Source organism: Leuresthes tenuis, unplaced genomic scaffold, assembly GCF_036924035.1.
Source record: "Leuresthes tenuis unplaced genomic scaffold, fLeuTen1.0.hap1 SCAF_20, whole genome shotgun sequence".
Taxonomy (NCBI): domain Eukaryota; kingdom Metazoa; phylum Chordata; class Actinopteri; order Atheriniformes; family Atherinopsidae; genus Leuresthes; species Leuresthes tenuis.
This window is the reverse complement of record NW_027325374.1, coordinates 11998544-12025558: the sequence shown is the minus strand read 5'-3', so window position 1 is coordinate 12025558 and position 27015 is coordinate 11998544. Positions and strand designations below refer to the sequence as shown.

The following is a 27015-nucleotide window of genomic DNA, read 5'->3' as shown; positions in this document are numbered from 1 at the left end:
TCGCATGCAAACAAACTGATGCACTGCATTCCCAAAGAGCTCTACAGTGCAGTGCTTTCAGCTGTCAAAAGAATATCCCTCCAGAGACACTGTGGCATTCTTATTAATATTTAAATATAACTATTGTGTTTTGTGCTCTTCTTTCAATAGTACTGCTCTTCTTAGCCATCATTCCATATGTGCAGCTGATGATATGGACTGAAATCACCACTCCAACATGCTCCAGGACAGCATCAAGCTCTCAAGATGTCGTGTTTTTTTCCCTACAATCTGTACCAGGCTTCATAGATGTGTCTCATTCAGTTTGGTTTTTTTCTTTTTCCTTTTAAAGCCATATTCTGGAGGCATCTCATCAGTTTTATGACCGTGAAACCTTTTGGTATTAAAAACTGTTCAAACAGGGAATTCAAGATCTTTGGCTTTATAGTCTTTGGAACGGTCCTGGTATGGTAACAGCATTCCTGATGCTCTCAGAGCTCTTTGTATCAAGTTCTTTAGGCAGTCATCACCATTTGTGCGGTACTTGAAATTCAGATATAGAAGCAATATGATTTTTCATCTGTCCAACACTAATCACCTTTTGTCTTGTCCTGATAAACAAATATCTTTAAACTTAAAATATATAATAATATAGATGTATAATAATCAAAATATAAAACTGTTACCCTGCAGGCTACTTCCTCTCTCAAATAAAAAGGACAGACCCTTAACAGCCTTTAGAGTACAAATAAAAACTTGGACTTAAGTGAGAAAGTGAGACACTGAGACTTAGAAATTGTTGCAATTGAGTTGTTGATAGATTTACTACATATCTGTTAAGTGGTGTCACACAGGCCTGCAGGTTACATAATGAGCCATTATGGGCTTGAAATGTTGATTTTCCACGGAGTTAATAAGTGGACACTGGAATCTTATTATATGACGGGTAACCTGCTCGCCGCCAGCCATGCATTTGTTTAAACCGTTTTAAGAGTTTGATGTAAACTGAGACTCTTAATAGGCTTATTAAGATCATTGTGCGCACTACCACGTGACGTCACACCTTCACGCGCTGCATCCCGAGCTTCAGTTTTTTTTTTTTTTTTTTTTTAAATCACAGAGTGGAGGACAGGCTGGATCAGACAGTGTTATTTTGTCTTTACCTGCCACGCGGAATGCATTTCTTCAGCTATTTGGATATAATTGAAGCTTTCACTCCACCCTGGGCTGTAATGAACAGAAATCTATCTCCTTCATTAAGTTAAAGTATTTGGTCTTTGAGTTGATTTTGGAAAAAAAAAATCCTCTTTTTCGGCTATCTTTGAAAGTTTGTCCTCAACCCGACCGACGGTGCCGGATCACAGACCGGCGCAGACTAACAGACCAGACGGAAAAACAGGACGGTGAAGTGGAAATCAGTCGTCCAAAAGTCGGGCAGGTTCGCACGGCGTGGTTTTAGCTGCCGGACTCGAGAAGTGGAATTCTGTCTGTTGGATCTACAGAATGCTTCACCATTTCATCCCACACAATGTGCAACTCAACGAAAAGTGGATCAGTCTGACAAGTCGTCTTGACATTTAATTTAATTCCTTTTTAAATCTTGGAAACCTTCTTTGGCGAAATGATTTTAACCTTTGTTATTGTATTGTCCACCCTGGGTAAGTGACACCTTCATATGTTGAAGTTTTGCTTAGTCTAACAAACAATGCGTTTACATACATATTTATAAAAATGGGACTTGGTTCTTTAACCATTCATTTGAAGCAGTGGCAGCGATGATAAACAAAGCTCACCGCCAAACAGACAGCCAGTCATCATCTTGAGTTGTTGTGATTATTGAGGAATGAGGAGCATTTGGGGTTCATGAGGTTTAATGCTTGCTGCATATTTGAGTATTTTTTGCCAACACAAAATGCTCCCAGTCTCCTTTTTGACAATGTTTGTAAGCAGATGGCAAAGTTGTGCGTAAAAGAATGTTCCAAATTGGTTAACACGCATCACACAAATGCTTCATCAGTTATTGTAACTCGCAGATTCGGTGATCCCCTTGAAGGGTGACAGCAGCTCAGCCTCCCGTCCCGTCCGACTGGACTGCGTGAAGGCCAGCGAACAATGTCTGAAGGAGTACTCCTGCAGCACCAAGTACCGGACGATGAGACAGTGTGTGGCGGGGCGGGAAAGCAACTTCAGCGCGGTTACCGGTCCAGAGGCACAGGGCGAGTGCCGCAGCGCCATAGATGCCATGAAGCAAAGCCCCCTTTACAACTGCAGGTGTAGGAGAGCCATGAAGAAGGAGAAGAACTGTCTCCGGATCTTTTGGAGCATTTTTCAGAGTTTACAAGGTATGCGTGGATTCCTATTGAATGTATTCATGATGCTGGGAGAATATGCCAAAGAAAAAGCAACAATATGATAGTTTTAACTACTGCTTGAAATCTAACTTTTCATACAAAAGTGAAAAAATATGAGCAAAATGGACTAAGTTATGCAGACAGTCATTTTGTTGTACTGCAGCTGGTCAAGTGAAGAAATATTGTTTTATATACCAACAATTATTTTAATCTGTAATGATGTATTACTTCTTAAAATCAAACTGTATTTTCAAATTAAATACGTGTCAAGAAAATGCAGTAACAAGTATCTTTGTATTTAAGTATAATGAAATCTCTGTTTCAAGTAGTTTGAAAATTAAAAAGTAGTAAGCTAATACTTCATATTTGTACTTTCTTCTTGATTAAGTGTACTTTATAATCATTGAACTTAAAATCACCCAGTGTTTAAATCATACTGCAGTAAGGAAACTTTAGCAATCTGCACAGCTATCCAAATGTAATGCATGCATGCATGTTCTCAGAGCAAATGCATGCACTATAATCCAAGTCATTCTAGTTTTAGATACTTTTAACTCCTTTGCTTTAAGCCCAAACATCACAATCCATGCAGTCCTAAGATTACGTGCATGACCATCAAAGCAGTTTTAAACCAATGTGAGCTTATTGAATGCATCTGACCAAAGCAACATTTGAAAAAAAAAAAAATAATCCATTTGTGTTCATGCATTATGGAGTTATAGCACAAATCACTGACATCAGTATACGTAATTAAGAGGGCTTCTCTAATTGGTGTTATAATGTTAAGAAATATCAGACAGCCTCCACTCACTCAAACATGTTTAGATGTAAGGCTCACACACACCATTTCAAGCACACATTGTTGACTATCTGTTTTGCCCTGCAGGTAATGATTTACTGGAATACTCTCCATATGAGCCAGTCAATAGCCGGCTCTCAGACATCTTCCGCCTGGCTCCCATCATAGCTGGTAAGAGGCTGAGTTTAAGTTCTTAAACGTTTCAGTTTGGACACTGTGCAGCATTAATTTACCATGTATATTGCCGATATTGCTCAGTTGTACTTAACACAAGTCACCATATCAACAAATCGTAACTATATCTGACAACCACTCTCTTCTATCGCTGTCTGGTTTCAGGCTGCAGCTTTCAACGCCCATGATCCATCATAAAAGCTTTTATCTGCCAATGTGACCCACATTACACAAAGCAGAATAATTTGGTATATTTCACTTTTAGCCCTCAGAGCAGTGAGAAGCGGTCTGCATGTTTTTCCGCTGTTGTAGTACTAATGCCAAACATAGCATTTATGTGCTAGTTTTGAATTAATCATCCTTTAGAGTAGAATCTGTTTTGTCTGAGCTCTCTGAGCCTGTTGGGCCGAAAGCCTTGGAAAAAAAAAACAAAAAAAAAACTGGATTGGTTTTCCATTGTTATTCTAAATGCCATACACGTCCACAAACATCAAAGGTGGACCTAGGAGCATACACTTAGGCAGGCCCATATTTAGGTGTACAGACACATTCACACAGAGGAGCAATTAACCATCTGTCTGCATTCAATGGCTCTGATAGAACAAGAGTGGTGTGACAAGTGCAGAGCTATCTGGCACTCCTGAATGTTGGGCTTTCTGGCTGGATTTGGGCGTTTGCTGAACTGGCCACCAACCATTACAGTGAAAGAAGGTCATTTGTTTCTCGTCCTACCCAGACCTTGTCGGTGTCTGGCTCTCACTTTGATTAAATCCACTTAGCATATCACAGTGGCTCTGTTCCACATAGGATGACATAATGCTTAACTGTATTTCAAACACACAGAAAAAAAACAAAAAAAAAAACAACACATTATTGGATTCTAAATATGGTCCAGTGAGATATAAGTCTAGCAATGGGACACTATGAAATGAAGAACTCAAAGAAAATTAAAATTTCAGAAGTGGTTAAGACTTAACAAGGCTTTTCAGATATCAGGAACATTGTTGTAAGCAAAAAATTAAATTTAAAAGCCAAGAGGAAAAATCAACTTGAAGAAATCATTTTCTCACTGCAAGGTCTGATGATTAATGTAGCTTAGACGAGGCAGCAGACGCAGACACCATAAAAAAAAGTAATAATTCTTTAAAAAAAAAAAAGAGGGGGGGGGGGGGATAATTCAATCTTGATTAAGATACGTTTAAAAATCTGATTCATCCCTAATGTGCTCTTCTATCAAAGTCAATGACTCAGAATATGGAAACTTGGCAGGATAACTCATCAGTATTAGGTGCTATTATCATAAGAAATCATCTTGATTACCTAGATTACGTGAGAAAGAAAAATTCTATAAAAAGGATATAGAATACGAAGCAGTGTAGCCATTTTAATGTAAACCAATGTGTAAACAACCACAGGAGCCTCCAAGAAAGAAGAATCACTTAATGGGCAACATATCAGGAATCCATTTCCCATAAGTGACCTCATTCCTGCCTGAAACTAAGCCAGGCCTGGGGCAATCAGCAGTGTAAAATAATGCACGCAACTCAGGATAGAATGGCCTTTACTGTATCCCATGGGTCAACTGTGAGGGGGTGATGCTCAGTATTCTGAATGTCCAAAAAATAAAAAATAAAATAAATCAAGCTGGTAGTTTGGACAGTTATACATACGTATAAGTTTTACAACATTCATTCTGAAGTCCTTTACTGCATCTTACATAAAAAGATATCGGTTAGTGCAATATACATCTTTATTTATTCTGCTACTTTCAAATGTAAAGCCATCAATACATGTCTGCATGTAGAACAGCAGATATTAGTGGAGCTGCTTAAGTCACTTAGTCTTTAAAAGTTTTTAAAGGTCTTTTTTCCCCTTAATCTGATTGTTAGCAAGTAAGAATCCTAGAGAGCCTTCTTAACCTGCTGTTAGGTCATAGGGTTGGGAATTTTAGCAAACCAACAACCATTTTTTTAATTATTTTACCTAGTTTTTCTTCTCCCTTTTTTAAGCCCAATCATTTTTTAAGAGTATGCAAGTGCCACAGCTCTTGTCCCCATACCAAGACAACTCCACCTTAATACAAATGATGACTCACATCAGCTCTGAGCCACTTGTAAGCTCCTCTTTGATCAAACCAATGTTATGATGATAAACAACTGAGTAAGAGACATTTGGTAGCAGGAGTGCAACATTAAACATCTTTGTCCTTTACGATCATTAATCAAGTTGCTCCTTGGGTTCAGCACTAATAGTTTAACAGAACTGTACAGATCGCAAGCTCCATACAGAACAGCTACAGCTGGGGAGTTTAGCTTAAGGATGGGCTATGATTTTCAACTTTTCAAATAGTCATAGATACAAGAAATCAAAAAGTTTATGCGACTATCATCTTGATGAGACTATTCTGTTTTAACCATCAGCTGGTAGTAAGCCATCTCCACAAGGTGGCAGTAATGCACAGAACTGTTTGCCAACTGACATAAAAACACTGCCAGACTCCAACACCACAGATCTGACACTATAAGCCTAATGCAAATGGTGCTCCAAGAGGAGAAACATACTAAGCTGAAGGCCGCAGCCATCAAACACTCCTTCAAGTGTGAAAATCCGTCAAAAAACACCAACGACAATGTTTTTCAGTACAAAACTTTTCCAGGTATTGCTAGCATATTATACATTTTTCAGAAGCTTTTCAGTCATCTCGGAAAATTAAGATCTTATTCAGAAAAGGATACATAAAACAAATCAAATGTCAAAAGTCATACAGTCTACCATTTCTTGAAAAATTTTAGCTCATCTTGAATACGATGGCAGCAGCATGTCTCAAGAAAGTTGGGATGGAGGTGCCTAAAGGCTTGAAAAATTAGTGGTACTAAAAAGAAACAGTTGGATGTTGCAACAAATTAGGTTAAAGCTCTATCGTGCAAAGAAGAAGCCTTATGAGGACACAATCCAGAAAAGCCTCCATCTTCACTGGGCCACAGCACATTTATCATGAACTGAGGTAAAGTGTAAAACCGTTGGGGTAGACAAATCAGAAATTGAAACTCATGGGGCGTGGGGCTGCATTAGTGCCCAAGAATCTGACAACTTGCAAATCTGGAGAGGCACCATCAATGCTGAAAGGTATAGACAGGTTTTAGACCAACAAATGTTCCCATCATTTTTTTTTCCCCCCAGGGAAGGCATATTTTAGCAAGACAATTCTAAACTGTATACTGTATCTATTACAAAAGCATGTCTTCATGGTAGAAGAGTCAGGGTGCTTGCAGGGATTCCAATAATCTTGTCCTTTTACTGATTGAAATAATTTGCCTCAACAAAATCGATCCCGGACTGTGGAGCAGCTAGAATCCTATATCAGACAAGAGTGGGACAACATTCCCCTCCCAAAGGCCCTGCGACTGGTCTCGTCAGTTCACAGACATTTATGGACTGTTGTTAAAAGAAGAGGAGATGCTACATAGTGGTAAACATGGTCCGATCTAAAATTCAAGTTGTTGCTGCCATCAGACATCTAAAATCATTTTAATTAAATAGTAAAATATCTCACTTTCAACATTTAAAGTGTTTTCCCATGTTCTACTGTGAATTAAATCTTGGTCTGTGAGGAGTTTACAGTGTCAGAACCTTTTTGGAATTAGGCTTGTAGGAAGTTATCAATGAGCTAAAAACAACTCCTGTGGTGATTTTGAATGGACATGTGTTTTCTTGATTTTGCCATTTCCAATGCATAGGAGGAAGGGAGGAAACAAGATTGTTGCAATGTATCATCACATTCTGAACTCATTAGTAGCTTGTAGAGACAACATTTCTTCAACAAAAAAGGTATGAACATAGTTTCCACTCAAAGAAGCACAAACAGTAAATAAGATAAAGCAAGAGGGCTTTTTTGTTTCTTCTTCCTCCACTCAAAACACCACAAATGTTCTCTCAAAAAATATTCCCAGTTTCAAAGAGACATATTGGAAAAGTTAAAAAAAAAAAAAAAAAAAAAAACCTCAAGCAAAATATCCAATTTTAAACAGAGGCAGTAATTTTCAATGGAGAGCTCACTTGCTCTGACCCTACTGCTGATTCCTGTATCGCTACCGACTTCTCACAGTCCTCTTATCTCATCTGTACTCTTGCTGAGGATATAGTCCAGTGAACAAGAAATTAGGCCTAGCATGATAGTTCTCCATTTCAAGAATCTCAAGAATAAAACAGTTGATCTAGCTGCCTAAAGCAACTGATTAATCCTCTAACATTTGTCTTCTGCCATTGGCCCAGACTGCCTGTGAACTGTGCACATAAGAGCAAGCTACTCCAGCTGAACACTGTGGCTATAGGAAGATGACAAACTTTAAATTTGCTGATAATTTTTGCATAAGAGCCATAGCCATATTGCCAAACTAGCTGCAGCCATTCCCTATCATATATTTCTCCCTTGTGTTTGGTCTGACCCTTTGTGACCCCAGAATAACAGAATTTATTGCAAATGAAAATAAGTAGTGGGGTGTTTGAAAGTTAGGTTTATGCGCGATCACATGAGAAAACTTCAGATATCAGGGTAATGAAGCAAGTAAATCGAAATTTGATTATGTAGTTATTATAGCATAGTGGAGTCAAGCTCTCAAATTACCATATGAGAGTACATATTTTTTCATTAATACATGCAGTCACATCAGTTGAGCTACCTTTTTATTTAGTGTTTTCTAAATGAAACCTAGAGAGCATTCATGACTTTCTTTATGGTTATACAAGGGCTTTTCTTAACCAAATTAATTATTTTTATCCAAGGGTCTTCATTTGCCCTTTTCACTTTTCTAGCTGCTTTTAAAACGAAACATACCCAACTGATTTTGATGTCATTGACATACCTTGCCTAAATATTATTTTCTCTACCTTAATCTGTATGACAAACCTCAATAATCTCTAGACCTGATAGGTCTTTTGTGCACAAACTGACATTTGAGCAACACAAAGCTGCCCATGAAACAGCAGATAAAGGTGTAACAGTAAGTATCCTTAACAATCTCAATAAAGCTGTTACGGTTTGCTACATGTGTAAGTTTGCAGTAGGGTGCAGGTATAACTATTTCTCTTAAGTGAATTCATGATGTGAGTTTTAAGGCAGCTCAACATGGTTCAACAGTTGTTATAAACCACTGATGATTGTCTATGACCGAACAGAGCCATAGATCCTTTCAAAAGGTGTGCAGATTCAGTGATTCTCTTGATAGATTTATTCAGTTTGAAGTCAAAGTTGAAAGCGTCACCTCAATTCTCGTATAATTTGTTGGACTCGCTGTACAACTTGAGTTACAGAAATTAGGTCAGGAGGAAAATGGTTATAGGGTTTCCTCAGATTAAACATTTCGAAAGTGGTAAGTTTCTGCGAGGCAGATTTTACACAATCACTGTGTCTTATCCAATTCTTGCTCTTCAGTGAGTTAATAAAATCTGAAGATGCAGGGATGTATTCTTTCCCACTCGTTGCATTTTTCAAATCACTAAACTGAAGCTAAGCTTTGATTTACTCTGCCATATAGGCTAAAATATCAGTGTAACAGCAGAAAAATCCACTGACAATTTAATGCTAGAAAACTACATGTGACATAACAATGTTAACAGTGCAAGTTTACTGTCATGCTGAGGCCAGTTAATAATATAATTTAATGGATGCAACTAACTCACAGTTATGTCTTCTCACTTCATTTTAGATCACTTTTATTTTACTGTTTGTGTATCTAGTTAGTTACCAGTAAAAGACAGTAGGGTATCCACCTCAGGTTGTTCTGTGCATATAACTTTTCATACTGAAGCAGAGCATATTCTAAAATAAAAATAAAAAGTATTCTGTATTTGCTTTGCCAAGAGCTGACATGTTTCTTGCTAATTCATGCCAAGTAAAAATATTTTATATGAATCCTGCCAAAAATGTCAATGAGCAAATATTTTCTACATAAACTTTCTATGGAAGCAGACAGATGGAGAGACGCTAATTCAGTCATTTACATACCAACGTCCTTTCTTCCAGCACTCTCTGCCACAAGTGAATGTTACTGAGAAATGAAGGCTCAGTTAAATGGCTTGAAAAACAGTAATTCTTCAGCAAGATCAATGTACCTTATAGCTGAGCCATGACAGACTGTGTAGGAAGCCAAGTGGATATGCAGGTGCAAGTCATGCAGGCAGTGGCTGATCATGGTTTGGAGATAAGTAAATAAAGTGCTGTAGGCTGCAGAGTACACAGGATAATAGTTTCAGACAGGCATAAAAAATATTTTATGTGAGCTAGACACACCCTTCATCACAACCACTAATGAATGTACACAAGCACAAGATTCCTAACACTATGTGCACTACTGCATCGGAGGACCCCCATCCACATGTAAATCAACCTGAATTCACAGGTACACGCATATTTCTCAAGATTTAGAAATGTCCAGGAGCTTGTCAAATGCACTGCTTGCCAGACACGGATTTATTTGCAAGGAATATGCACAAAAATGTAAAAAAACTCAAACATTGATTTTGCACCTGCATCACTTTTGAAAGTGATCTCATGGTACTTCAGGGTTCAAATTCTGAAATTTTGATCGGTTTTGTTGTGAAAACATATGGGACTTAATGGTGCATTCAAGTATGACCTGCACATTGGAAAAATCTGTACCCAAGTAGTCATACAAGGTAATACTCTCCTCTCCCTTCCCTCTCCCATTATCAGAATACATCAATTAATACATAAAACAATATATATATATATATATATATATATATATATATATATATATATATATATATATATATATATATATATATATATATATATATATATATATATATATCATCCACAGCAGAGACTTCTTGCTCTCTCAAACAAATGCTTCAATGACAGATTTGACAAATTTCGGTTTTCACCTGTTGTCTTGTCTGTATGCAGCCAAATTATGTTATATATATATATATGAGGAACTTCCTTAAGCTACCACAATCAGTCCTTGTTGCCCTGTCTGTAAAGTCCTTCATCCACAGTATAACATTTCTGCAGAGATTAATCAGTACTCTTTCAATCAATTTAGGATAAATGTCTGACACAAAGATTGAAGAATAGCTGCTGCAGGAGTAACCGAGTGGGAGTTCACTAATTACATTGGTGCATTTAATAAATGGGACTTTGGTCTGGTCATAAATATTAAGACGCTGGTGTGGATTTTGTCATGTTGGCAGGAAGCTTGACAGGAGACAGGGCACCAAGAGGGATAGCGCTCAGACCACTGCCACTTTGCTTCTATGATGGGAAATGATAAAGAGAGCACTAAACGGAAGGAAGGGTTTAAAAAGATTAATTAAACCACTGATACAATATGAAGCACATTGATTTGTACAATTTGCTAAACAGCATGTTTTAGTATGGGTATTTGGAGCAGTTAAATAAAGATACCCTAGAATCAGACATAAGTTAATATAGCTGCAAAACTTTACATTTATATATTAAATTAACATAACAGACAAACTTCATTTGAAACATATTCAGTTTCCGAACATGCAGTATTACTGGAAATCATTCATCTTCTGCATAGATAAGAAAGATGCCAGATGCCTTTTGGATGGTAAAAGATTTTGACTGCATTTTGGGAAATTTAGATGTTTGGGAAACTTTTATTGTTTGATGGAGAGTTTTTTTTTTTAATGTATACTTGTATGTTTTCTTTTTAATACTAATATTTTAAATCCTGATAAATGGTGGGGACATGTACTGAAATTGGGGTTTTAAATATTGACAATATACAAAATAAGCCAGGCAATTTTCTTTAAAAGAACTTTTTTGCCTCTGTACTTTTAGATGTCACAGACATTTGTGGCTGACATCAAGGGTCACAATAACACATAATCTGGATTGCTTGGACAAGGGAGGCTTTTCAAATCATTCAAAGATAAAAAGCAGCATCTTGAGAGATTTGTTGACAGTGTTATTCTTAGTGTATGTTTTTATTATCACTCAAATATGAACTGGTAGAACAAATAAAACCATAAAATCCATGATTTGGAATGTACTTCAGTGTATTTATATTAGACCTCAGAAGAAAAAAAAAAGCATTTTAAAAAGTGTCTCACTGCACATTGTCGTTTTAAGATGCCTAAATGGCGGCATGTTAATAGAATACTAAATAAAAATCAATAACACAGAAGCCTTTTTTTTTTAAGAACTCAAACTCTGAACAAACAGAGTATTTGTCATACCTTATATTTCTCAACAACTGTACCCATATTACACAACATTGTAGAGGCAAAGACAAACCTATGAAGAGAAACTGCATTTTCCTGAGCTTATTTATAACTTAGGTGAACATATTTTCTCAAGATTACTGTAATTGAGGTAAATCTGTTTCACCTACGGCCCAAGAGCTACAAAACAGCCACTCAGGGATCACAGCTCACATCTCTGGGCACTTTTCAGATGTAAGTAATGGGTTTTGTAATGTGTGATTAACCCAAGGTTCAAAATTTTATTCAGATTTAATCATGGCTCATTCCGTGGTGCATGAAATAGTGCAGTGAGCTTCAATTCCACATCAAAAGGCAAAATTATCAAATTCATTCTTCCATGTCAAGGCCGGGGATACAGTTTGTGTTACTGTGCAGAAGTCAGTGGAGCAGGAAGGACTTTAGCTACGACAATTTAGAAATAATGAGAAGTGAGAGGCATTATGTTGACCATGGAGTGCTGTTGATGTAATGAAAGGAAAGGGAAGGCATACTGGGATGGAAGGAAAGGTGAGTGACTGTTTCCAGAACCATTTTTTTCTTTTACGTTCAAGATCAACAATTCTAGTTGTCTAGTAGACATATGACATCAAAATCACACTTATGAAGCAAGAAACCCTGCAGCAGGAACACAAACAATGAAAAGATGAAGGCATTTAGCTTTTTCATGTGAATGGGTGAAAGGTAATTTGATAGCTGCTGTGCAGAGTGTTCTGTTGCACACAGTATGTGACCAAGGAGTTTTGATAGAGGTATCTCACAACTAGAAGCACACCATTTAGTCAGCTAATTTCGAGTTTAAACATAAGAAAGTAACTACAAGAAACTACGCAAAAACAATTCATGACATAGTTCCAGTAGAGTGTTTGCAAATACAGCAATGGTTGATCTCAACAGGGCTCAAAGTTGTTATTCGGTTGCTGTTTTGTTGTTCCAGTTATGCGATAAGTGAGGCAATTCCAGCCTAAATGAGTCAGAAATTGCTCTTAAACACATAAAAAGACGTCTGGGGAACCATTTCAAAGATCGTTTAAAGCTTTGCTCTAGCTGTGACTCTGGGATAATTTCTCCTCCCATCATTTGAATAATAGAGACAGAATTGCTGGTAACAACAATAAATCCTTTTCATTTATTTATTCATTTTTTAAATCATTAATCTGAATTACATGAGATACTGTTGTACATTTCACCAAAGGCATTGTCTGGGAGTTTTTCATTATGTGGAAATGGGGATTTCACAGTTTTTTTGTTTGTTCTTTTCTGTCCAAGAGCTGCAAAATAAAATAGTATATTAAAAAGTAGCCAGAAATGCAACCATAGAGGGGGGGGGGCTGCACCACATAGCAAACATATTAGTGGAGATGGGCTTATAAGAGTACCATTCCAGTAATATATTTCCATAAGCTACTCACCCTCTAATCTTTGACCTTTAGACACTGTAACAAACAAGAAAGCAATAGAACCCCAACAAAAAACATTATGAAATCACCTCATTTGGATGTTTTTTATCCAGTTTTTTCCCCCCCTTCAGATGAAGAGAACAATTGTGGAATCAAGAGTAAAACAAACGACAACAAAAAACAACCTCCTCTGGCTTTTATGACAGCTTGAATTCTTTGGGGCATAGACTTCACTGATGAATAACAAAAAATCTTCATCTGTCAGGTTAAAACTTCCTTATATAGCAGTTAACTAATTAGCTTTCCAGGATGGAGCCTGGTCATGGACCATTTATACCATCTGCACCATAAGTTTTCAATCATAATGCAATCCAGGCTGTTTGGTGACCAAGTTGTTGGGTTTATGCTTTTACTGAAGAAACGTTTGAACGCTCTTTGCTTTGTGGCAAGATGCATTGTATCCTGAAAAATAACCTCACCATCACCAAACCACATTTAAAATTATGGAATGAAACAACATTTCAGTGTCTACCTGTGCATTTATTGTAGATCTCATCTCCCAGGTCTTTCACCCAACATAATTGATTGTGGAAATGTGCTGGTTTACTTCAGGCAGTCATCTTTATAAGTTTAACTGGACCTGCACAAACAAAAGTTACAGCAACATCTCTTTGCTTAGTGCAGACTGGTGATTCATCATTGAATATCACCGCCATCTAATCATCCACAATCCATGATTGCTTCTCTTTAGCTCACTTGTAACCTCGTTTTCTTCTGTTTGAGTGTTAGTGATGGTTTGTGTTCGGCCTCCCTGGATAGAAATCCGATTTCCTTCAGTCCTTGAGGTTCAGTCACAAATACTGACTCCTGTTTCAGCCTGAGGCATACTGCTTTGAGTTTTCTAGCCTTAAACTTTATTATTCTCCTTGGTCAACCTGCGTGCTTCCCATTGACAACCATTCCATTTTTTTTGTACACTCTAAATTTAGAACCAGAATCATCTAATTGAAAGAGTTTTATTAACCACTTTTCCTGTCAATCAACTACGTGCAACAGCTTGATAAGCTTTGCAAGCTCTCTTTAAACTCTTTTGCATTTCACACAAATGTGCTGGCATTTGTTGTACAATTGTATTCATTTGTGTTAAGCTTGTTTTACAAAGCCAGAATGTTCAGCCATTAGATAAAATTGTTGTGTCATATCCATAAAAATAAATAAGGATAATGAACATCCATAAGTGTGTAGTATTTAAAAAGAAGCAATATGCGCCTCTCTCTTCTGTCCTAGTTGAGCCCGCTTCCACAAAGGAGAACAACTGTCTCAATGCTGCCAAGGCCTGTAACCTGAATGACACTTGTAAGAAATATCGCTCAGCTTATATCAACCCCTGCACTAGCAGGGTGTCTGCCTCTGAGGTCTGCAACAAGCGCAAATGTCATAAGGCTCTACGACAGTTCTTTGACAAGGTAATTAAGCATGCCAAGTTTCAGAGGTCTTTTTGTCTTGTTGTGTTTTTGTGCCTACCAGGTGACAAAATAAAAAAAAAATACTTTAATAATGATCTTAAATTAAGCTCATTTTGGATCCTCTCTCTTTGTAGAAGTCATACATGTGATATCATGTCGTATAGTGTATCAGTTAAAGGTACTTTTCATGTCGAGTGTGGCCACATTAGATGTCAAAGTTTCAGTTCCCATGACTACAAGGTGTTTATAAAATTTGTAAGTTATACCTAAAGTAAAGAAAATTTGGCTGAATTGAAAGTTCATGTTTGATGGGACAAATTGCATCAGCATCTCTTGTTTCCCTTCCTTCTGAAATTAAGGTTCCAACCAAATACAGCTACGGAATGCTGTTTTGTTCCTGTCCAACCGGAGATCAGACAGCGTGTGCAGAGCGCAGACGACAAACCATTGTACCAGTCTGCTCCTATGAAGATAAAGACAAACCTAACTGTCTGTCTCTGCAGAACACATGCAAGACGAACTACATCTGCAGGTAAAATTGCAAAGAGATCCATAACAGGCTAATGTTATAAGATCTGCTTCCTCAGTCATAAAAAGATTTTAAAAAATAGTTTTGAACCAAGATGAATCTCATCAGTCCTCAGATGTTAAAAATACATATGGAAGAATACTTTTGCCTCATCTTTAGAGATTATGATGGCCCTCTCCTAAGGTCAAAACTACTACTGTTACTGTTGCTACTAGTGCAGTGTAAAAACTGAAAATCATTTTGAGAGAAAATTCTACCTTTCACTCCAGTTCACAGTCAAAGAAGAACCAATAATAATAATAATAACAATAACTGAAAGGTAGCATATATTGTGCAGTGTAATCATAGGTTACAGAGTACGGTTTGAATGGTAAATGTTTTTAAAAGAATCAGAGTAGGTGAAAGTTTTGCAAAAGTTGCCTTAAAGGAAACAGTTTGACATAACTTCTTGAGGCTTAAGAAAACATCTGCGACATGCTTTGGTAATGGAGTGCCCCACTCCATTCTGCCCTGCCCCTCTTTCCTCGAGGCCTCTTTCGTGATCTGTAATACTAAATAACCCTTATGAGAGAACATACAGTAAAACAGCCTGAGAGCTAAGACCTTACAGCAGACTGAAATATATAATAAAACGTATTCCTGATTTAAAACAATTTGCCGTTTAAGGCACAATCTCATTACAAGCTGTTGAACAGCCCAAATTGGTAAAATATGCAGCTCAGAATGTCAACAGCCACTGGCCAGTTAATAACACCAGTGAGAACTTGCAGCACGGTTCTTCACATATTGGCTCCATAAAATCTGGGCTTTTCAGTTACTCCATTCCTTTTGTGTTTAAGTTTTTACTTGCCAACATTAAAGCTGTAGCTTACATGGTCAATATTTCTATAATGTTTGTTTTTGAAGGTATAAATGTGATGTATTAATAGTGCATTCAATGGGATATTAGAATTTCTAACTTTGAACTGGAAAACATTTGAAGACTGCCAATCAGATGTCAGTTTTCCTTGTCAAGACATTGAACAAAGTCAAAGTACTGGTATTTTATTTCTTATATGGAGATAATGAGAAAAGGTGCTCATAACAGAATAAACATGTTTCTTGTATCGCTCTTGCTAATAGGTCAAGACTGGCAGACTTCATCAGCAGTTGTCAGCCAGAAGTTCGCTCCATATCTGGCTGTCTTAGAGAGAACTATGCTGACTGTCTGCTGTCTTACTCAGGCCTGATTGGTAAGTCATTCTAGACTTAAAGCTGGACTAATAATGCTATTTATTAATGGTTTTATGTCAGTGTTGTTGCCAGATTGCATCTAAATTAGCTTGCAGGCAAAGAACAACAAGAAAAAAAAACAAAGAATAAAATTACTAAAAGTCAGAATTTAAAATGAGCAGAAGCAGAAATTAGGATATTCATCAATAGGAGTGTACATAACATTTTGTTAATCAAATTACTTTTCAAGACATCTATTTGGAATGTTACTCATTCTTCATTTACTTATTGTATTTATTTTTATTAGCAATGTTTACTCTTTGTTGGCTCAGTCAGAAGTTATATTTGGAGCGTTAATCAGATTTAGTTTTTTCAAAACGAAAAGGTAACGGAATGAAAACATTTTTTCTTAAGCAAATACAAAGAATATAAGCCCTCTTTAATAACTCAAACAGCTACAATTCTTACATGCTTCAAATCATGTATGTTTTTTCAACCTGGAGGCTGCGAGTTGAATTACAGATGTTCACAAGCAAGTTTGGCAGGTTTGTCTTAATGTGTTATACAGAGCAGAGGTTGTGACACCAGTTCAATTAAGCCACCAGACAACGACTGAGATCAGAGTGAAACTGCACATCTACATGTCATGCAGTTCATACACCACAACACTATGTAGTAATTGTACCCTTTCATCAGCAGGTTTCATTATATAGAGACGAAAAATTATGTCCCACTGAGATTTTGTAATGAGATTTTAACACAAGGCAACAGTGACCAATTGCAATCTCAACAGGCAGACATTTTAATCTACACCACTCGTATCCGACTTCACAGAGTTTATCACTTCTAATGGACCCCCCCCCCCCCTTCCACTTATTCTTGTCTCCCCACAGACACACACTGCCACCCCCCACCAACCCCCCTTTCCACTCATTCTTGTGCCCCTCCCCCACGCCAAAGTCTGCTTCACAGAGCTAATAATTGAGTCTACTCAACTTCATGCTCCCGAAACAAAAGTAGCCATTTTGTTTAGTTACACCACGATGGAAAAATAGTGTTGTTTCACTTGACTTTTTGCCAATGAAGTATAATGTGGCTCGGTCATCGTTGATGACTTGAAACTGCTGTATAACGTTAGCAGCCTTAATTAGACTTTCCACAAGTTGCTTTTTCCCCCCCACTTTTGTTTACATTAGCATTCATTTAAACAATGTTAACAAATAAACAAGACCAGCAGGTATGTTACATAATCCGGAAGATATCATACAGGTCAATGTGGCTTATAGTCACAATGCAGTAGGTTGTTAATGTTAAGTGTCAGCATCAGGGCACATGGCAGACTCAGGGGGTTTCACAACTTTAGCCAATTAAGTCCTGTCAGAGCCTGAAGGTCTGCTCTCTAATGGATTGTTTTAATATTCTATGCAAGTTCTCTAGAACTTAGAAATGAAGTAAAGGCTACATATAAAGTGAAGTAAGCTCACTTTTCTGCTGTATGACAAACATCTTTATTTTAGGCTGAAGAGTCTCAAAAATACTTAATAAACCTAAAGTTTCCCGTTAAAGCCTTCATCTTAAATAATGGGCTCCACTCGCATTGACTAACTGTAGTCTTCTCTTTCATACTGCAGGTACAGTGATGACACCCAATTATGTGCGATCTTTTGGTATTAGCCTGTCACCATGGTGTGACTGCAGCAGCAGTGGGAACAGCAAGCCAGACTGTGATAAATTTGCAGAGTTTTTCACAAACAATCGATGTCTGCGTGAGTTGCCATATTCTGCTTTCCTAAAGAAATACATTTCAACCCAACGCTGCATTTTTGTTCTCTGCATGAGTTGGTTTAAAAATTGTAGACTGCGAAACAATAGCTTTAAAAAAAAAATTGATATCCGATAGTCTGTGATGTGTCTGACATTCTTTTCAGCGATTTGACAATAACAATATAGTACAGCATTCACATCAGCATTTGGTTTGTCACTGATGTGGCAATCAATTGCTTTCAGTGTTATACTTTTAAAACTTGGCTGAGGGCATTCTGGTGAACAATGTTAATTACACTGAACAACTGACTCAAAATCAAGTAATTTGGTGCATATTTTCCTTCATATCTACAGCATTTTCTTTGTTTTGCTAATTCAATACCATTCAGTTCTTCAGTTTGGGAAAGTCAGATCATTCTGCTCTTCTCTGGTAGGTAATGCCATCCAGGCATTTGGCAATGGTACCGACGTTGGAGTATGGCAACCCCAACCCCCAATTCAGCCTACTGTAGAGCAGAGCATCACTCAAAGGGGCAAAGCACGAACAAACAATGCTCTGGACACACTGACAGATGTAACCAAACTGGATCTTAATGGCGACTCATTCGACATCTGTGGGACAATGCAGGTGAAGTTTTACAAAGAGAAATTCTGAATTTGGCTACATATTTTCTCTGAAGAAACTATTATTCTAATGTCACTGAGTATATCTTATTCAATGCAGTTTATGTGTACAGACAATAGAACATTCATTGTTATAATCCACCATGAATGGAGCTACCCAATTAAAATCTCATCACATTCAGAGGGATAAATGTCTTCCAGTTTATACCTCTACTAATTTCTCATTAAAAAAAATGTTTATTGGCCTTCTAAGGGCTTCCCAGCTCAAAGAAAAGGGCACTGCAAAATTGTGATGTAATTAGTGTCTATTTTAGCAATAACTATGTATTCAAATGCAGTAGTTTATATGAAGTTAATGGCGATGCCTTTTGGTCCACTCGGAAATACACACATTAAAACCCTTCAGGTTAATAACTTATGTTAATTAATGTCCATCCTGTTTACCTTTTGTGTGCATTTTAAAGGTTTTAGAAACCTCTCAAAACGTTTTTTGTCTCAAAAGAAAATGGTTGAATACAATTCAAGATCTATTTAGCACAGCTTCTTTCTTAGTGGCAGACATCTGGCATCTTTCACCTTGGTGGGTCAGGGATGGTTCTTTGATGGTATGCACAGGATCTCCCTCCTGGGCAGAAAGATAATATGTCAGTGTGGAGTCAGAGTTTCCTAAGCTGTCATGTCAAAGCTAATTGGTTGCCTCTAACATCAGAAATGGCCTACAGGGGTAGTGTTCATATGACCGTGTGTGTGTGTCTCTCTGTGTATGTGTGTGTGTGAGAGCAAGCTAGGAGCAAAATATTATGGCAAGGATCAACCAAATGTTTTCTCCCAATGCTTCATAGTCAACTGTGGGGAGTGGAGAGGGGTTTAGCATGTTTCCTTTTATACTCTGTTATTGTGAGAATGCTTGAAGACATTCTCACTATTGTTTTCCTGTTTCACTTTATTATTATTATTATTCCGTACGCTTTTCGATGCTCAACTACTTCTGCAATCTTTCACCAATTTCTAAAATTTTGGTATAAAAACGTTGAGCCCATCCAGGAGATTTCTTCTATGACTTTTGTTGTTTATAACTTTTATACTTTTTAAACTATTCAACTTTGATTAAAAAATTTTCCTCATTCAAATGAATGGAAAGTGCTTTCAACTCTTCAAAAACCTCCTCTTTCCAACCTAAACTACTTCTGCATATTTTCACCGATTTGTACAATTTTGGTATCTAAACGTTAAGCTCTTTCATGAGATGCTATCTTTGACTTTTGGTGTTTCTATGTTTTACACTTTTTAAAATGTTTAACATTTTATTCAAATTTTCTGCAATTTATAGGCAAATTTCACATTTCAACTGTTTCTCCTCTTTCCAACCTAACTACTTCTTCATACTTTCACCGATGTCTACAATTTTGGTCTCAAAACGTTCAGCTCTTTCGGGAGATTCCAGCTTTGACTTTTGGTGTTTCTAACTTTAACACTTTTTAAAATATTTAACATTTTATTCAAATTTTCAGCCATTTTTATGCAAATTTCACATTTCAACTGTTTCTCCTCTTTTTAAACGTAACTACTTCTGCATAGTTTCAGCTTGAGACACCATTCAAACTTTAAACGGGTGACAACACATTCAGCTATTACCAATTGGTGCAGCTTTTTCAAATATTAAGCCAGTTTTGAAATATGACTTTAAAAAAAACATGAAAAAAGTTCTCAATTTTTTCAGCCCTTTCATCAAATCCTCTGTTTTTCCAATAGGTTTAAATCATTCCACCATTGTTATTTCAACTTCAAATTCCTTCAACCAGGACTTCAGCAACTGGTTTTTCAGCAATTGAAAGATTTTCCATTTCAGCATTGTCAGCTATCCCTATTCAACTTCATCAGCATTCTCACTGCTTTTTTTTTTTTTAACAGCTTTTTCTAGTTCTATTTTTCAGCCAGTCAAGTCATTTAGAACAATTCTCAAATTAGCTTTATTACAACTAGACCCTCTATTATTTGGATTACAATACAAAATGAATGAATATGCTATGAGAAAAACAATTCGAACTTGAAAAATCACCAATTCAGTAAAACGGAGCAATGATAATAGTGTATGATTTTTTTTTATGAGGCTATTTTAACCCATATCCTATTTTTTCCTCCTACGACAAGTACATTTGGCACCTAGACCTAATAGCAAATGAAACTGCAAAATGTAAAGACAATATAAAATAAGTTAACAGTCCCATGTAGAGCTTGCACTGATTGTCCTTAGTGAAATTCCAGCGTTTTATTTCTGCATATCATCCTTTGACCTCAAAAGTCAGATTTAAATACAGACTGCTGTCGCCATCTCTGCAACAACTCGTGTTATTGCACATTTAGATACATGCTTTTCTCATAGGCCTGATGATTATGATTTTTTGTTTGTCCATTTACTTTGAATAAAGCCATATGCATGCAAATCTCAATTTGTGATACTTTCCCTTTTGTTCAGTTGCATTTCATTGTCCTGGTAACCGCTCCAGGGACATATTGGGCTTAACAAACACTAGATATTTGCTGTTCTTGGACAAATACTTTAAGGGTATATTTATAAATGAGATTATATCATATACTTTTAACCCAGGCAATCTGTCATATTGGCTTTTAATAGCGATAATATGATGTATTACCAGTTAAACATCCTTTAGGAGGAAAGAGCTCTCCAGAATTCTGATTCACTGATTTTTTTTCTACTTAAGAAACCAACACATGAAGTGTTTATTCTGCTCCCAAACCATTACAGACTCACTTTATCATTTTCTGTATCATAACACTGTATCTGCGTTTGTCTGTATGAGAAAAAACAGGTAGGCATTTTGTGTGTGGCTTAGAAGCTTTGAAGCAATCTGAGAAACGTTTCAATACATTTTTTTTTCATTTCATAACCTTGAGCAAGGACAAACTGGAAATATAAAACAAAATACTTTTACATGCACTTAAATTTCACAGAGGAGAACAATTAGGAAAATAGGTTCAGATAAAATCTCTAAACATGAGAATTGAAGCAGAATTTTATATTTTTTGTCACCACCATCAGTCTGGCTCTTGGTAAAGCCAATAAAAAAAAAAAGAAACTAAGTTATTGTCTTTTTTCTCATTTTCCCTACAGGCCCAAAAACTGGTGACAAATCAAACAGTGGACACGGCTCTTTGTGTGGTAAGACACAATTTATCCTGTGCATGCCAGGACCATAGTTCCTCTAAATTATATTATGAGTCAAATGGCATACTATAGTTAAAATAAATTGAATACCATTACATTCATGACCTAAAACACCAGATTTTCAAAGTGCTAAAAGTTGGTAATTAAAACAAAAGTATTACTTTGGATTTTTTAGATCCAAAAAGGTATTTTAAGGGTGAAATTAGAGTTTGTTTTTGTTTTTTCTTCCTTTCCAGTTCACAAATAATGTAGCACCACTGAAGAAAATACAGTATTTCTACATAATTTAAGAAGCAGCATTACGGTCTCTTAATTGTTCTACATCAGATATTTTTGTTGGTTGCTACCATTTGTCTTCCCATATAGCAAATGTTTCAGTGGAATTTCAAGTCGGAGGCTTAATGTATGCATATCAATTTATTCTATATCAGTGTCTTTACTTGTTGCACCTGAAAAACTTTGATGCATTGAATCTTGAAAAACAAAAACATATATACATACATACACATATATATCAATGTTCCACCTGAGGTGCATCCACACTGTGATCTCTCCCTTTAGAACAATCAAATGGATGAGTCCAGCGCGTCGAATGCCATTCCTAGAAGCTCACCAGCGGAACTGACCTGCTTACGTCCCTCAACAATGCTCTTCGCTCTGGCCTTCGCTTTTACGGCAACAGTTCTACAGCTCAAAAGTCTCCAGCTTTTGTAGGAACCAAGGACCGTGGATAAGCATTCTTGTCGAAAGAAGTAATTGAACCAATTTTAATTTTGACATTTACCAAAGTGCAACACCTAAATTTTTCTTTAAATGGAAAAGAGATGTGCAGCACAGTGATAGAAGTAAAATCATAGGCAATAGTGGGATTATATTTGTGGATTACATGTTGACTGTTCTGTGTGGAAAACAGACGTGCAGAGATATCAGCTCATTTGCCGTCCATGCCCTGTGGGAGAATTTTGTGACTTCAAAAAAATGTGATTCACACTTGGGAATACACATTCTGGAGATAAACTCCGATCTGATGTGATTCAGCTCATTTTTCTTTGGAATGTGCGCAGTCACTGCACATTTGACTGAATGGACTGCCGACAGTGTTTTGAGCATAAAGTGAATCATTCTCTGCATAACTGCACGTGTATCTGTCCTGTTAATAAGCTTGATTCAGTTGAACCAAAAGGCAATTGGAGAGGTAAAAGCCTGGATCTAAATGTGAGGACAAAATATTAACAACAGATTTCATAGACTTATTATGTGGACCGTGATACGGAAAAGGTTTGAACTCATTTAAGAGTGTAATTTGTCAGGGAATCCACAAAAGACAAAGACGCATCCACAGGAAGAAAATCATTTTCTCTTCAATGTGTTCAGTACTAGGTATAGATCAGTTTTGTAAATTTGATTCTCATGGTGGTTTGTGGCTTTATCACATTACTACTTAAAAGACCATTTTGTACATATAATACATGAGTGCCCACTCTGTTACTGTATGCTGCTGTTAGCTTGTAATAAATTGTCAGTAATATTCCGAGATTCTACATTAGTACAGGTGACTTAGGTCCTTCTGCTTTATCTGTGACGAGATATGATTCTTGTCTCATGTGGTTGCAGATATTACTTTATTGTACAATTATCTTTTGAGTAGAAAGTGAAAATGGTATCCTAAACACCATTTCCTCCAAATCATTAAATTATTTGTAACAACAACAACAAGAATTCACAAAAGCATTTACTTAAAAAGAATATTAATTGTTTATTGGTTTGATCCAAATTCTTAAAAATGCTGCCTTTAATATTTTCTAACTACTCATATTTTGGGACAAAGCAAGTGGACTATATTTGACAAATAAATAATTTGCCAATACCCATAAGCAAAGCAAATGCCAGAAGACAAAAGCAAACAGCCATTAATTACAAACTATTGAAGCTGATATGAATGGAGGAAATGATGAAAACACAAAAACAGTTTGCACTTAATGGCAGCAATTGTCAAAGACATTCAAAAAAATTGAATGAACGCTTGTTCGTAAACATCCTTACCATTTCTGAAACTGTAACATGCAGCTGCTGTAAACACTTTTTAATACCTGTTGACATCTAAAGAAAAGCCAGTAATGGTGCATTACTGAAAACACTGTGCATAAGAAGTCAAAAATTGATTTTGGTCAAAAAAAAAAAAAAAAAAAATGTCATTATATAGTTACTACTTACATAAACCATGAGACATTGCAAGAACAAGGACACTTCATGTACTAAAATTTTGTTTTCATTTGCCTAAAAGCAAAAATAAATGAAAAACTGACCTATACTGGTCATCAGTCAAGATCAGTTAATGTATCCTGGCTCATATCATCCTTTCCCTCCAATGGCTAGTTTATCTCATCTTTCAGTATAGGAGGAAGTCTTGTATGGAAGGATTATAAAATGGCACCTGGCAAACGGACTGCTATTGTCAGTCAGATAATATCAGTCCCTGTGCAGTGACACAGGCAGACAAGGACGCAGCCTATTGAGGACAGACTCCTCAGTGGACAGGAGGGGGATGTGTATCAAGAATACACCCCACCTGTTTTGGCATAGTGATGGAGTACATGACCTAGAGAATGTGCCAAAGATTTATTAGACATGTCACACAACCAGAAGGGCCATGTTATGCATGAGATTGAAAAGACAACTGTCCACTTTGGCTGATGCAGAAGTGCAAGACACTCAACTTACCAGCACCTTAGGTTCTTTTTTTTTTGAGGTTCTCAAAAACTAACCACAAAAATGAACCACTCAAAAACCACAGTGTGAAAACTGCCATTTGCCATTTTGTGTCCTGCACACATCTTTTGTCTGGATGGGGACAACTACTGTACCAGAACTTACTGGTTTTACTATAGAGAATGTGATGGTATGTAATCCTGTGTTGCATGCTGGGACAGGAGCGCCATCCTGTAAGGACTGGCCTCCCCTTTGCTCATCCTGCCACAATTATTTTGTCTGGCTAAAGAGCCAAATTTAAAAGATGGGAAGAGAGGAAGAGAAGAGAGAAGATGGATCATACCAGGAAAAATTGGGTCCTGCCACTGAATACACGAGCTACTAATTAATAAGCCAGTATTGTGCCAAAATCCGAACCCCGTGTAAACCGACTCCCCTGTTCTGGCCAGTTTATTAAAAGTAAACGAATTATGATACTTCTAAAAACATTCAGCGATTGGTTTATATCATACAGTCATGTGTAATGGGTTTTATAAGTCACAATGTTGATAATAAAGATGTGTTTTAATCTTGAAAATCATGAGGTTTTTGGTTTTTTATTTATTTATATATATATATATATATGCTCAAATATATATACATGATATATATATATATATATATATATACTTGTAGTGGATATATACGTTCAGCAATATTTATGAGAAGAAATGGACAGATGTGATTTTAGAAAATTAACAGTTTGATTGTAGAAACATGAGCCTGAAGGTATCATTAATTAAATTGTGCTGTCTGTGTAGCTTTAAAGGGATCTATCCATACAGTTTTTCTATGTGATGCTAGATAAGAACCATTTGGAAGTTTCCATTTTTAAATAAACTCATAATAAATTCAATTTTCTAACACATGTACTGCTACATGGAATTCTACTATGGCATTATTACACTCGGAGATGTGAATGACAGAGTTTAACAATGGAGGTTTTAAGAATGCAACACACACAGCAGGTGACTCAAGCCTCCGGACAAATAGCTGTCATTAAACTCATTATAAATATCAAGGCTTTATTGCAAGTTTATTGTTCTCTTGCAATAAAGCCCTGAGGACAGGCAGATAGTGTTTCGAGACCTCCCCTCCCATGACTGTAAAACCACCACAGGTCTACTCAATCTGAAAATTCACTCTTGGCATGGATTAAAGTGGATACTGATAAAAACAGTTCAATCACAGCAGCACTGTCTGCTATCAAATTACTGCAACGTTGACCTCTTCAGTATCATTGTTTAAGCACCTTAAAAAGAGCTCTGGACTTCACCTTTTCCATTAACAGAGAGAGCAGTTACAATTCCACTTTATTACTTTTGTTTCCTTGTTGTGCCCAAATAACGGTGTGTGTCTGACTTTTCACAATAACAACCTCATAGTATCAGCTATTTCCAGATGCTTCCCCTCATATCTTTGAAAGGGTGAAAAATGAAAGATCATATTTCAGGTTAACTCTTACGCTTAGTTTCAGTTAGTTTTGATGCTACTTTAAAAGAAAGTTTGATTGGATAAAGAAAATAGACTTTAGATAATAGGTGACAATCTTTTAGAGTACGGGTTGAGAACAGACCACTCACTTTGTTTTGATGTTGATCAAATTTGATAGTTAAGTCTTTAAAACGGCTTTTTGGTTTATCCATCCATCCATCCATTTTCTATACCCACTATCCAATTCAGCGTTGCAGGGGGTACTGGAGCCTATCTCGGCTGCTATTGGGCAAAAGGCAGGGTATACAGATTGGTTTGCATCCAAGACCCACCATGGTGAGGCAAACAACCATCCACACTCAATTTAGAATCAGCAATGAACACAACATGCATGTTTTTTGGTTGGTGTGAGCAAGTACTCAGAGAGTACCCACAAATGCATACGGAGAACAACTCTACACAGAAGAACCCAAACCCGAAAGAGAGATTCCAACCAGGAACCCGCTTGCTGTGAGGCAACAGTGCTTCTCACTAACTGGAGTGTAGGTTTTGGTCAAATGCAAAAAAGCAGTCATTGGTCATAGTGCAGAGATCATATTTGTCCAGGATCCAAGTCAACAACTTTAACTATCCAACTCAAAGGCAACTTTTTTTTAGCTGTTACCAGAAATACTGAGACAGGTTTTTATGATGAGCCATCTCAACAACACTATACAGCAATCCTGCAATGACTAAAGTCACGAGTCTTCAGTTGAACACATTAACCATGGCATTTTGTAACGATGTGACCTTTTAACACATCGTGCCACATAAAACGAATGAACTAATCTTTTTCAAATAGGTAAAATTTGTGTGATTAGCTTGACTATCTGTAAAGGTTCCTTTGCTCTGATTATCTGTCACAATGAGAATTTAGAGCTCGCCAAAGATCTTCATATTATGGTTCTCCATTTGGTAATTTATCAACATGATAAGCCCATGATCCAGTGACTGGATAGTGTCCTTCATGTGGGTGACTGGAGTTCAAACCCTGAACCTCCCTGCACGAAAGGTACTACCTCCTTATAAACATGTTCATTCAGCTCAAACTGCCCA

At 36.8% G+C, this 27015-nt stretch overlaps 1 protein-coding gene across 1 annotated transcript; it reads left to right on the top strand.

The window, feature by feature from the left end:
• Positions 1 to 1116: 1116 nt before the first annotated feature.
• Positions 1117 to 23960, top strand: gfra1b (gdnf family receptor alpha 1b). The gene is made up of 10 exons (XM_072373904.1): positions 1117 to 1637; positions 2013 to 2321; positions 3217 to 3300; positions 14244 to 14422; positions 14782 to 14954; positions 16074 to 16183; positions 17795 to 17929; positions 18362 to 18555; positions 21685 to 21732; positions 22300 to 23960. The coding sequence occupies exons 1-10, from the start codon at positions 1601 to 1603 to the stop codon at positions 22450 to 22452; spliced, it is 1422 nt and encodes a 473-aa protein (XP_072230005.1). The 5' UTR covers positions 1117 to 1600; the 3' UTR covers positions 22453 to 23960.
• Positions 23961 to 27015: the final 3055 nt, after the last annotated feature.